General features: G+C 43.9%; 1 protein-coding gene across 1 annotated transcript; it reads left to right on the top strand.

Annotated features, from left to right (window-relative positions):
• Positions 1-2,265: 2,265 nt before the first annotated feature.
• LOC125930973 (olfactory receptor 10H1-like) lies at positions 2,266-3,225 on the top strand. Its single transcript, XM_049643129.1, has one exon. The coding sequence runs from the start codon at positions 2,266-2,268 to the stop codon at positions 3,223-3,225; it is 960 nt and encodes a 319-aa protein (XP_049499086.1).
• The last annotated feature ends 10,728 nt before the right edge of the window (positions 3,226-13,953 follow it).

The following is a 13,953-nucleotide window of genomic DNA, read 5'->3' as shown; positions in this document are numbered from 1 at the left end:
CCTCTTTCTCAAGAGTCCAATTGGATGTTTTTGAGAGGATTGCATTGAATGTATAGATTAAATTTGGGGAAGAATGAACATCTTTCTGATATTGTCTTTTGCTTTCATCCATTTTGTTAGGTCATCTGTCATGTTTCCTGTCTGTTAGAGGTCTCATAGTTCTCCATGAAGCTCCTGTGTGTACTTGTTTAAAGAAATTCCTAGACTGTTGTCAGGTTTTGTGCAACTTTGAATGATACCTTCTTTTGTAATGTTTTATTATTAACTAATTTTAAACTTATGAGAAAGCTACAAAAAGCATACAGAAAACTCTCATCCTCCCCCCACCAACCCTTTTGAATGCCAGGATCTTCCAGAACCAGGACAATGATGAGACCCAGGGCACGAACGCTGGTATATAACACTGTATAGCAAACAACAGCTCTTACTAGAATTCTTTCGACTCTCCACTAATATCCTATTTCTATTCCAGGACACCATCCATTTCATGTAGTTGTTATTTCAAGTTTGCATTATCATTCACTTCTCAGTATCTCTTAATTTCCCTTTTAGCCAGATGATTAATGACTAATATGTTACTTTAGCATTGTCAAATGGTTCACCCAATATTTACATTCTAAATACATGGGAATTTTGAGGGATCCTTTTCTTATTAAAGTCCAGTAGTATCGCCAAATGATCATATATTTGGGGCTTTGGGTATTGGTACTTGGGAATGGAATGCACCTGTACTTCCTTTATGGCCTCACACATGGTCTTTGTTGGTGATAGGTCCATGCTCCTAGTGTTGGGTTTTTTTTGTTTTTGTTTTGTTTTATTTTGTTGTTTGGTGTAGTGAATAGGACTATATGCATGTTTGTGTATATTTATACAAGTTAAATATATGTATATAAGTATATATTAGCTTTTGCACATATATATACACATATGTGTGTATATATACTTGAGCTGTGTGTGTGTGCATTAAATAATGTGACAGAAATACCAGGAATTACAAAAGTGGTAAATGCATTAAATGCATAATCAAAAAAGAGATACAGGGGCACCTGGATGGCTTAGCCAGTTGAGCATCTGACTCTTGGTTTTGGCTCAGGTCATGGTCTCATGGTTCATGAGATCGAGCCCTGCATCAAGCTCTGCACTGACAGTGTGGAGCCTGCTTGGGATTCTCTCTCTCCCTCTCTCTCTGCCCTTCCTCTACTCACGCTCTCTCTCTCTCTCCCTCTCTCTTTCTCTCTCTCTGTCTCAAAATAAATAAATAAACTCCCAAAGAAAAGATTCTCTCTCTTCTCCCTTGCCCTTCTCCCCACCTTCCATGCTCTCTCTAGAAAGAGAAATATACAACCATAAGTTGCTACATTTTAAGGGAATCTAATTCTGGTCATTCACGCCCTTCCTCATTCTCAGCGTCTCTAGTGTTTACTCTATTTCACTCCCCACAGTAAGTACATTAAGCGCATAATCTTACTTCTCATAACAACCTTGTCAGTCAGACATTATTATGATCAACTTCCTTTAGGGAGGAGGAAACTGAGGCTCAAAAAGGTTAAGGAACCAACCCAATGTTGTGGTGGTTGGTGTTGGTGTTGGAAGAGTGTTTTAGAACAACTTCTCAACTTTATTTAACTTAGGCAGATAACATGGTAGAGTTTTGTCTAAAAAGAGAGAAAAGCCACCCCATAATACTTAGAAAGCCTGGCAGGCACTAAGGAGATGCAGCCTACAGGACACATGATGGCGAGGTTTGCGCTGTCCTTTCAAAGATGGAACACCAACCAGCAGCAGGTTCTTCCAATTCAAAATATTTCATGGGAGACCCCAGCATAATCACTGTTTTCAAAAAGAAGACTGAATTGTGTTTTTCTTTATTTTTCCATTCCCTATTAGCACAATGACTGGAGGCACTGACAAGCTAGTGGTGACTCAATCCAGGTGTGGCTGAGTAGAGACCCAGAGCTCCTATCACTGGGATTTTAAAATACTAGTAGTCATTATTATTAACAGTATTATTATTATTATCATCATGTCCTGAGTTCTTACCACGAACCAGGATCAGCGCTAAGCACTTGAGGCCCACTATCTTCCGTGAACCCTGCGCAGCTCAGAGGAGCGCTGACCATCCTCACGAGCAGCCTGTGGCCGAGGGACTGGCCATGGCCTGCGGGGTGAAGGGGTACCTCCTCGGGGAAGTCCTCCCAGGCTGGGCTCAGCACACACCCATAGCTCCCGCCCACCTGGCTGCCCTCGCTCTCTCCCCACCCAGGGATGGCCGCCACGCTGGGCCGAAACCACAGCTCCGTGTCCGAATTTATCCTCGTGGGCTTCTCCACCTTCCCAAACCATCTCCTGCCCGCCTTCTTCCTGCTGTTCCTGCTCATGTACCTGTTCACGCTGCTGGGGAACCTGCTCATCATGACCACAGTCTGGAGCGAGCGCAGCCTGCACACGCCCATGTACCTCTTCCTGTGCGCCCTGTCCACCTCCGAGATCCTCTACACTTTGGCCATCACCCTGCGCCTGCTGGCCGACCTGCTCTCCACCTGCCGCACCATCACCTGGAAGACCTGTGCCAGCCAGATGTTTTTCTCCTTCACGTTCGGCTTCACCCACTCCTTCCTGCTCACCGTCATGGGCTACGACCGCTACGTGGCCATCTGCCACCCCCTGCGCTACCATGTGCTCATGAGCCCCCGTGGCTGCGCCTGCTTGGTGGCCTGGTCCTGGGTAGGTGGCTCGGTCATGGGGCTGGTGGTGACCACGGCCGTTTTCCACCTCACCTTCTGTGGACCCAATGAGATCCACCATTTTTTCTGCCACGTGCCTCCTGTGGTGAAGCTGGCCTGTGGAACTGATGTACCAACCATGGCCCTGGGTGTGGGGCTGGTGTGCATCATGGCCCTGCTGGGCTGCTGTCTCCTCATCCTCCTCTCCTACGCCTTCATCGTGGCCACCATCTTGAGGATCCCCTCAGCTGAGGGCCGGCACAAGGCCTTCTCCACCTGTGCGTCCCACCTCACTGTGGTCATTGTGCACTACGGCTTTGCCTCTGTCGTCTACCTCAAGCCCAAGGGTCCCCAGTCTCTGGAAGGAGACACCCTGATGGGCATCACCTACACGGTCCTCACCCCCTTCCTCAGCCCCATCATCTTCAGTCTCAGGAACAAGGAGCTGAAGACAGCCATGACCAAGACCTTCCTCAGAAAACTCCATCCCCAGAGCTCCTGAAGTGGCTCCTTTCGTGGCAATGATGTGTCAGGTAGAGGCACTTCAGGCTTCTATCTGTAAAATGGGAATGATTACACTTCACTGGTGATGATTCTTACCCCACCTCCCCACTTTGCAAGTACTCCGAGTTCTAGATGTGTGTGTTCTCTCCTTTCTCTCAGTCTGGTTGACCTTGTTCTTCCTGGATTCACTGGGGTGTCGACCTTCCCACTATGGACCTAGTATGTCACCTTCCTCCAGGTTCCTGTGCCTGATGGTGGCATTGGGGGAGGGGGTGCCCACGTCACTGTGTTGGGGAACCTGTGTTCATGGTTTATCATGAATGTGTGAATGAGGGATGCCGACTCTGCCCCAAATGCATAAACTGTGATTGGGCACCTGCTGTGTACCAAGCATTGTGTCATCTGCCTCAGACACACCATTGCTTCATTCTGAATACTACACTGAAGAAAGGAAAGCATTCTTGATGAAGAAAATGATTGTTCATTTTTAATTCTTCACATTTTTGGAGGAAAGGTGTCTCCTCTTAGGAGTTGCCTTCATTGAGCTGAATGACTGGTTGAGGAGAAAGAAAGAGGAGGGATCTGAATTTCTCCTTGGGAGAAAAGCTATGTGTGGACACATGGAGTTGAAGCCTTCATGGGAGAGGGATAAGGAAGTGGGGGCTGAGCTGAGAGAAAGGGTCGGGACAGGAAGAAGAACCAGTTGCTGGCCCTTAACCTCCAGGACGTAAGGGAGGTGATGGGCTCAGTGACTGGTGAAAAAGTTTGAGGAATGAGCAGGCCTGTAAATGGGCATTTTATAAGGTTTATGAGGTTGCCATAAAGTGCCTGATATAATTCCCCCTTTCCTGACTCCCTTGAAATCCTCAATAAGAATCCATTTCTCTTTCATGTGTTGTGTACTCAGATATATTGAGGGAAGCATCCACAGGCTGGGTCTTGCTTCAAGGGAGGTGCTCAGGCGGAGTCAGGCAGCCCCTTTAGATTACACCTGTTTTTTAAATGAGGAAATGGACACAGTGAAGCTCAGACTTGCCCAGGTTCATGAAACCAGACAGGTGCAGGGATGTGGTATGCCACCAGCCCAGTGAGTCCTCTGTGGCAATGGACCTCCAAGGTGGGGGCACATCACAGTCACCTGGAGGGCTGGTTAGGTCACAGGCTGCTGGGCCCCACTCCAAAGTGTCTGCTTCAACAGGTCAGGGTAGGGCTCTAGAATCCGTACATCTAACAAGCTCTCAGGTGCTCTCAGGCTGCAGGTCTGAGGATGAAATTTTGGGAACCACTGTCCTACAGAATCTTTAGCTCAAAGATAAAGCCAGATATATGAGTTGGAAACAAAAGCAATCAACTTTCTTTCTTTCTTTCTTTCTTTCTTTCTTTCCTCCTTCCTTCCCTCCCTCTTTCTTTCTTTCTTTCTTTCTTTCTTTCTTCTTTCCTTCCCCTTCCTTCCTTTCTTTTTTTTTTGAATTTTTTTAATCTTTATTTTTGAGAGAAAGAGTGAGAGACACAGTGTGAGCAGGAGAGGGGCAGAGAGAGAGGGAGACACAGAATCTGAAGCGGGCTCTGGGCTCTGAGCTGTCAGCACAGAGCCCAACGTGGGGCTCGATCTCAGGGACTGTGAGATCATGACCTGAGCAGAAGTCAGCCACCCAACCAACTGAGCCACCCAGGCGCCAACCCCCCCCCCTTCCTTCCTTTCTTTCTTCCTTCCTTGTTAATAGTTATGCTGATAACAGCTTCCATTTTTCCCCATGGTGGGGGGAGGGAGGGACATTTATCATCAGCTAGGTAAGGTTTAAAAAAAAATAGTTCTATTGAGATATGATTCACATACCATATGATTCACCTGTTTAAAGATATGTGTAATCCAAATCAGTCAATTTAGAACATTTTCATCACCTCCAAATAAAACCTTATAGCCTTTAAGTGTCATCCCTCTTTCCTCTCTTCCCTTCAGCCCTAAGCAGCCCTAATCCACTGTATTTATAGATTTGCCTGTTCTGAACATTTTATATAAGTCATATATATAAGTCATACAATATTTATCCTTTCGTGTTTGGCTTCTTTTACTCAGCATAATGTTTTCAAGGTTTATCCACATGTATCAGTATTTCATTCTTTTCTATGGCTGAATAATATTCCATTGTTTCGATAGGCCACATTTTATTTATCCATTCATCTGTTGATAGATATTTGAGTTGTTTCTAACTTTTGGCTATAATGAGTAATGCTGCTGTAAACATTCATGTACAAGTTTTTATGTGGACATACATTTTCACTTGGGAGGTGTGTACTTAGGAGTGGGAATGAGGGGTTATGTGGTAACTCTATGTTTAATCATTTGAGGAATTGCTAGACTGCTTTCCAAAGTGGTGGCTCCATTTTATATCCCCACCAGCAGTCTCTGTGGGTTCCAGTGTTTCCACATCCTCGCCAACGCTAATGTATCTAACTTTTTGATTATAGTCATTCTAGTAGTATCTTATTGTGGGTTTGATTTGTATTTCCCTGGTAACTAATGATAGATAGGTATAGTCCTTTTTTAAATTTAATTTTATTTATTTTAGGAAAAGAGACAGGCAGAGAGAAGGAGAGAAAGAATCTTAAGCAGACTCCATGCTCAGCACAGAGCCTCAGGCGGGGCTCAATCTGTTGACCGTGTGATCAGGACCTGACCTGAGATCAAGAGTCAGATGCTCAACCAACTGAGGCACCCAAGTGGCCCAATGATAGGTATGGTCTTCAATGATTTAACACACGTGGGTTCTTTTACTTCACAAGGAAGATAATATTATCAGCTCCATTTCAAAGATGAGGAAACAGGGCTATAAAGAGATTAAATCCATTAGTTAAAGGTCTTGCCCTGAAGTGGAAAAACTAGAATTCTTTATGTTGGAACTTGGGGTCAGAAGCATACATTTCTCAGGAATTATCAGGAGAGGAAGCCAGTGTGTTCCAAGAAGAGATGAAGACATGAAGGTGTTGATTGGAAGGAGAAGACCAATTGTAGCAAGCCCTGAAAAAACAAGCCAGAACTGGAGATACACGTTCTCGGGGGTTAGGAGGAAACCTCCAGCATGAGAGGATCGGTGAGACACATCGTAATCTCGACCAAACTGGCTGAACATTTCTATGTTTTCATTAGTAGATGTATTAATATGCAAAATATTGTTATATTCAAACATGAAATTGTTTGCTCTAAAGAAATGCTGATCCCTTTTGAAGCCAGATTCCTAAGTTATACTGAGAAGATTCAAGGCAGTTAGCTAGCAATATTTGGTGACATCCTTTGCCCCCCTTACAAAATGAGAAAGAGTCCAGATGGTAAGATCGACCCCTCTTAGAGTTGTCCTGTAAGAGGTATGTTTAAGTGGCCAGCATAAGTCTTGGGGTGTAGCCACTGCTCCTTAGCTGGCTACAGATCCAGAGACGTCTTGGAGTATATGCTGGTTGACCTGGGAAACAGGTGAGAGACTGTGAACTTGAAAGAGCTCATGGCAAACATGCTTCTGGATTATATCCAAAAACTGTAGGTGTTGAAAGGGCGGGCCTACGCCGGCGGACTCCATCTTGTTCTGTGTCCTTCACCTTGACCACACCTCCTCCCCTTGAGTAACCCCCCCTCACCTGCCTAACAGGACTCGGACCCTCCCCCAGCCAATCGGCTGAGGCCACAGCCATTACCTCAACAACTGCCCCTACGCCCCAATAAAACTTTGTCCTTTTGAAACTCGCTCTCTCTCCCTGGTATCTCACCGCTGCGTCGGCGCAGGTAGGGGATTGAGCTCGAGCTAGCTCGAATAAAGGCTCTTTTGCTTTTGCATCAGACTCGGCTCCCTAGTGGTCTTTGGGGATCATGAATTCTGGGCATAACAGGTGTGGTTCCCTGTGGTCATCAGAGAAAAAATCCACTTCCTCTAATTGGACTGACAAATGTCAATGCACTCTGAAATGTAAATAAATCACGTTTTTAATTCTTTTGATTTAGTATTAGTTGCTTTGAAAATTTAAAACAACCAAGGAAATTGAAGTTAGTGAATGTATGTTGTTTCTGTAGGTGACAGATTCTAGACCCCAAGGGCTGGGTCAGGACGAGATGTTTGAGGCAGAGCTATGAAAGCTCACCGTTACATCCCATCTTTATTTAAAATGTTGATGCGCTGCTCATCATACATTTTTTGCATTAATTTTGGTTTTAAAAAGGTTGTATTAAATACAATTTATCTTTTTTAAGTTTATTGTGAGAGAGTGAGCAGAGAGAGAGGGATGGAGAATCCTAGGCAGGCTCCACACTATCAGCAAGGAGCCTGACACGGGGCTGGAACCCACAAACGGTGAGATCATGACCTGAGCTGAAATCGAGTCAGACACTCAACCGACTGAGCCACCCAGGTGCCCCAAAATATGATTTATCTTGATCACTGAATTCTTTGGTGGCCCCTTAAACTTGGTGGTCAAGGTGAATGCCTCACTTGCTTGACCCTAGTCCCTGCCTTGCTAGACTCCCCTTCCTTGCCACCCCAAATAATCTTGCATTTATTTTCCCTGAAAAAGACCAAAAAAATAGAAGCCATAATTAACTTATCTGGTGATAGAAAATAGAAGTAGGAATATGTGCCAAAAGTCAGTGTAAACACATCAGGGTTTTAGGTTAAGACCCTCCACATCAGGGGAGAGAGCCCCGCCCCTCTGCTCATTAGTGTTGGCCAGGACTCCACCCCCACACCCAGGGGAAGTGTCCCACCTCCTCGCCAAGATTCAGCTTCCCCTTTTAGAAGTTGCCCCCACCCCCTCCATTCCTCACCGTTTGCCATTCCTTGCTAATGGTCCCCTTTGTGACACATTCTTTGGTATCCCCAAGGCATAGCCAGAGCCCAGAGAGGTGATTAAAAGGCCTGGAGTGCTGAGAAGGGCTGTTGACGGCGAGATCTCCAGACTTTAGGGGACCCCTCTCCCTGCACTAATTAGAGCCACCAAGTGTTTCAGTGCTAATTTCTGGAGGCAAAGGCCAGCCTGAGAGATGCAGTTTGCTGCCTTAACTCCTCTTGTTCTGTTCTTCCCCAATGTTGACTTGACCCCCTTGCCCTTGCCAATTCCCTCTTCAAGGGTGTTTTCCTCCTTCCCCACCCCCAACCTCCCAGACTACCTCTGTCCAGAGGCCAGAGGGATCTTGCTAAAGGGAAAACCTGAAAAATCACCAGTCTATTTATATACTCTTGAGATACATTACAAACTGTAGTGTGGTTGGGTCACTGCTTCAACTCCAGCTTTATCCCACAGCCCTTCCCACCTCTCCTGCCCCCCTAGTTCTCCAGCTGTTCTGTAATAAACCAAGCATGCTCAGACCTCAGGAAGTTTGCACAGACAGCTGCCCTTTCCTTAGTCCTACGTATCCATAGGTCTGGCTTTAAATGCCACCTCCTCAGGAAAGCCTTTTCTGACTTCCCCATACTGTGTCACCACCCCTATTATGAGCAACTCCTATCACAGCAACTCCCTTCTTTTCCTCATAGCTTTTATCACAGTTTATCATATATGTTCATTAGGTTATTTGTTTAATACCCACATCTTCCTCTCTGAAGTACAAGCACTGAAATCAGGGGTCATGTCTAATGAGTTTAACATTATATCCCTAGTGGCATCTAAAAAAGTGCCTGTCAAACAGTAGGTGCCTAATAAGTGTTTGTTGAAGAAATACAATAAGATTTGTCATCCTTGGCATGACTGACATTTGGGGATGGCTCATTCTTTGTGGTTGGGTCTGTTCTATGCATTGTGGGGTGTTGAATGTCATCCCTGGCCTTCGCCCACTAGATATTGTGACATATGTCTCCCTCCTTCAGCTTTAACAACCAAAAATTCTCCAGAAACTTCCAAGCATCCTCTGGTGGGCACTGGTTAGGGTCATGCCCCTTTGGTGACCCTTAGCTCTTGGTCCATATCTTGGTGAGAGCCCTGATATTTCTCTGTCGTTCCACCAAGCACCTAGAAACAGGAAATAGCAATGTACCCATCTCTGTCCTCCCAAAACTAGCACAGGAATTGAGACACATTTGAAAGCTGCAAATAATTACTGAAAAGATCTTTAAAAGCTGGCCTTGAGTGCAATCGGATGCCAGACATCGTCAATCACCCTACATACACAATGTTATTTAATTCTCAGAACAATCCTAACAGGTGGCTACATTATTATTGAGCCCATTTTAAAGATGGGAAACTGAGGCCAAGAAATGGGATGTAATTCAACCAACACCACTTTGCTTCATCACTTAACCACTGCACAGCCTTGTCTGCCATTCAGAGCACCTCTTTGTCTCTTGAGAGAGCCAGGTGTCATCACCTATCTCCAGTCCCATTAGCTGTTGCCATGGTGATGAGTCATGGGGACCATGCATGGAGGCTAGGAGCCACAGAGAGGAGGAGAAGAGGATTCTGGGAGAAAAAGACTAGGTCAGAAAGCCTAGCTAGAGCAACCCTTCTCCCAGTGGTGCCCCCTGCTGGACCCCAATCCTCTCCACTGAGGTCCTACTCCTTCCGCAGCACTGATAACCAAGATGGATACATCAAAGTTGATGGCTCCAGATGGTCATTGCTTCAATTCACACCTCTCCCTCTGATCCCAAACTTATAAAAAAAACCTTGAAATTATAATGTCATCCTAACTCCTGTGGCTACCATTGCACCAGGCACCATGGTAACCATGCTAAACCCTTTGTAAGCATTGTCTTGCTTCAATCTTACAACTGTCTTAGAAGGTAGGTGCTGTTACATTCTTTCAGTGTAAGCTCAGAGAGAGGAAGTGCCCTGCCTAAGCTCAAACAACGAAGTGTGACAGCCAATTCCCCACACCCACTCCAACAGTGTTAATAAACTTGAAACATTTTTTGTCCATCTTATTGTGTAGACAAAAACTGTACCTCACAGTTATATGTTCATTTGTCATCATTCTTTTTACTTAATGTCTTCAACAAATATTTGAGAACTTACCGCATGCTGTGTAGGCATATAGCAGTTTGCAAAATGGACCAAGCGTCCCTGACTACCTCAAACAACATTCTGTTGGGCAGAGACAGACAATATCTAATAAGCAGGTATATTCCAGGTGGTGATAAGCACATGTCAGACAAATAAAGCTGATCAATAGACATGGGACATGGCCAGGAGTGTATCTATTTTGTGTAGTGTGGTTAGAGAAGGGCTCTATGATTTTTGAGCAGAAATGTCTTCAAGGAATTGAGATTGAATTGCTGTGTTCTGAGATAAGAAAGACTGTAGAAGAATGTGTGGTGTGTGTGTGACAGAGAGAGAGAGAGAGAGAGAGAGAGAGAGAGAGAGAGAAAGAGAGAGAGAGAGGGAGGGACACAGAGAAAATGATAATGGCAATGAAAATGTCTAAGAGTTAGATTTTGGACACATTAAGTTTGAGATACCTACTAGATATCCATGTAGAGATGCTGAGTAGGCTATTGGATAGAAATGAAGATAAGAATTTTGGGGTCACCTGTGTGCAGAGTGTACATAAAGCCCTGATACTGGATAGGATCCCCAGGGAGAAAGGACATTGATGAAGTCCAAGGATCAAATTTCTTTTTTTAATCTTCTGTCATTTATTTGTTTTTTAAATATAATTTATTGTCAAGTTGGCAATAACTGCTTTGTGTTTCAAGTATGAATGAACAAATGTTCATTTAACAATCCTTCACTAATGGATATATCTAATGCTTTCCAATCATAAATTTTATTTCTCTGAATATACTTTTATTTACACAAATGTGGAATATATCTGTAAGAGGTTGACTGAATTCAGTGGAAAAATGGGAAGCAAGTTCAAACCCAGGTCACTTTGACCTCAAACACAGCTCCCCCTACCCCATCTCCCACTGCTTTGGAGGGCAATGAGGCTTCTTACAGTAAATATTATAAACCAATATTCTGGTTTGTTTCAGTACTGTAGGGAATACATAGGTCCACCCAAGAAATATTTATTAATCAATTTATGTCTTCCTAATATCATGTTGATGCTGTGTGATGGTAAGCAAGGTAGACAGACTTCCTGACCTCAGGAAGCGGATAGCCTAAGGGATCAAAATAAGTTAGCATAAGACACTGGAGGCCTGACTCACACTGGCCCACCAACTACCTTCCAGGTTCTCTGTCTATTCAGATACCAGTAGGATCAGAGGCCAACTTGGCCTTTAACGAAGAAAATGAAAGAGACTAGCTTGTATTCTTGTCCAGATTGGCTTTGCTGTTGGAGAAGAGGAGCATCTTGGCTCAGTGTGATAAGAATTTACTGCAAGATGAAACTTATTTTAAAATCAGGAAGTAGACCTGAATCTATAGAAATAATCCATCAGTGTCCCAAAGCTCATGCCTGGCAGGTTGCAAGTGCCTGCCTGTGGTTTAAAAGTCTCTTAGGATTGTGGAGTGTTTGGTTTGAGGGTGGACTAGTCCTCCATGGACAGGCACCCCACAAAACCCACCATAGGAAGATGTGTGAAGCATTGGGTGGCCAGGACTGGGATTCACAAAAGACCTACACCAGAATCTTGGCCCTACCAAGTTGTGTGATCTTGGATGAGTCATACAACCATTTTGATCCCGAGTTTCCCCTCTGTCAAAGGGAGTGGATGTGTTTATCTGCCCTGATCCCCTCATGTGGCTATGATGAGATAATGTTCATGAGGGGTAATAGGAAACATGCAGTGCAGTGTATATTCTGCAAAGAAGAATGGTCTGGATTTCCCACATTTGACTGAAATTGTTTCCTACATCCTCCCACTTCATGATAAGATGGGATATTTTTACCACTTGAGTTATAGAGAAAGACTGAGTCCAACTTTAGGACAAATGATGAATAGTTTATTATTCAACATAAACATGAATAAACATTTTCTTTATTTTAGCTTTAGGTAATTTAACTAATTTATTGTTCACGCATTTTAAATATTTTTTAAAGTTTATTTACTTATTTTGAGAGAGAGAAAGAGTGGAAGCAGGGGATGGGCAGAGGGAGAGAGAGAATCCCAAGCAGGCTCCACGCTGTCAGCATAAAGCCTGAAGCTGGGCTTGATCCCACAAACAATGAGATCATGACCTGAGCTGAAATCAAGAATCAGACGCTTAACTGACTGAGCCATCCAGGAACCCCATTCATCGTACATTTTAATTACATTGGTTGTTGTGCACAACAGTATCACTATAACCTAGTGTCCATTAAGTATTACTATAAATTATTGTTTTTATTTATTTTTTTAAATGTTTTTATTTATTTTTGAGACAGAGAAAGACAGAGCATGAGCAGGGGAGGGGCAGCGAGAGGGGGAGACACAGAATCCGAAGCAGGCTCCAGGCTCCGAGCTGTCAGCAGAGAGCCCGACGCAGGGCTCTAACTCACCGAGTGTGAAATCATGACCTGAGCTGAAGTTGGACGCTCCACCGACTGAGCCACCCCAGGCGTCCCTATAAATTATTATTTTTATTTTAAAAAAAAAAATTTTTTTTCCAACGTTTTTTATTTATTTTTGGGACAGAGAGAGACAGAGCATGAACGGGGGAGGGGCAGAGAGAGAGGGAGACACAGAATCGGAAACAGGCTCCAGGCTCTGAGCCATCAGCCCAGAGCCTGACGCAAGGCTCGAACTCAACGGACTGCGAGATCGTGACCTGGCTGAAGTCGGACGCTTAACCGACTGTGCCACCCAGGCGCCCCTAAATTATTATTTTTAAATGAATGCATAGATTCATATTCAGAAACAATTTAAATTTGTCAAAAAAACTTTTTTTTAAATTTCATCTTTAAGTAATCTCTACACCTAGCATGGGGTTTGAACTCACAACCCCAAGATCAAGAATCACATATTTTACTGGCTGAACCAGCCAGGTGCCTCAAGAAAAACTTTTTTAAATGAGATATAATTGATACATAACATTGTGTAAGTTTAAGGTGTACAGTGTATTGATTTGATGCATTTATATATTGCAATATGCTTGCCACTGTAGCATTAGCTAATATCTCTATCATGTCACATAATCATCATTTCATTTTTGTGGTGGGGACAATTAAGATCTAGCCTCTTAGGGACTTTGAAGTTGCTAATACAATATTGTCACCTATAATCATTATGCTGTGCATGAGACCTCCAGGACTTATATATCTACTGGTTGCAAATTTATACCCCTAAACAACATCTCCCCAGTTCCCTCACCCCTCAGTCCCTGGTAACCAATGACTCTACTCTCTGTTTTTGAGTTCAGCTTTTTTAGGCTTTGCATATAAATGATATTATACAGTATTTGTCATTCTCTTGAATACACTTATTTTCAACAAAATATAAATACTATGTAGTATGATCAACCTTAAATCCCCCTCATGGCCACAGGGAAGCATTAAGCTGGTCTGATCATGAGATACACCTTTATCCTGGACTCTGAACTCAATGTGGTTCAACAAAGAGTTCCATACTGGCCCATGTGTCACATCACTCTCTAACACAGCAGGCGATTTCTCATGGTGGGACTTATTATAGAGACTTCTCTGTGTCCCTGCAGCTGCTCAAGATTCACACTTGAAATGCAGAGGTTTCCTTGACTTTTTCTGTGAGTCTGCTCTGTTAACTGTTTCTAACGGTTATTGTACAGATCTGTGCAATGCTGAAATTTAGGGTGATTTGCTCTCCTCAGCTATAATCTGGCTTAGTTTTTTGCAGCCTTACAAAATCCA

Source organism: Panthera uncia, chromosome A2 (assembly GCF_023721935.1).
Source record: "Panthera uncia isolate 11264 chromosome A2, Puncia_PCG_1.0, whole genome shotgun sequence".
Classification (NCBI taxonomy): domain Eukaryota; kingdom Metazoa; phylum Chordata; class Mammalia; order Carnivora; family Felidae; genus Panthera; species Panthera uncia.
Note: the sequence above shows the minus strand (reverse complement) of the source record. Positions and strands in the feature narration are given on the sequence as shown.

Excerpts from the sequence above, each read along its gene's own strand:
- LOC125930973 (XM_049643129.1), top strand. The coding sequence starts at position 2,266 with ATGGCCGCCACGCTGGGCCGAAACCACAGCTCCGTGTCCGAATTTATC.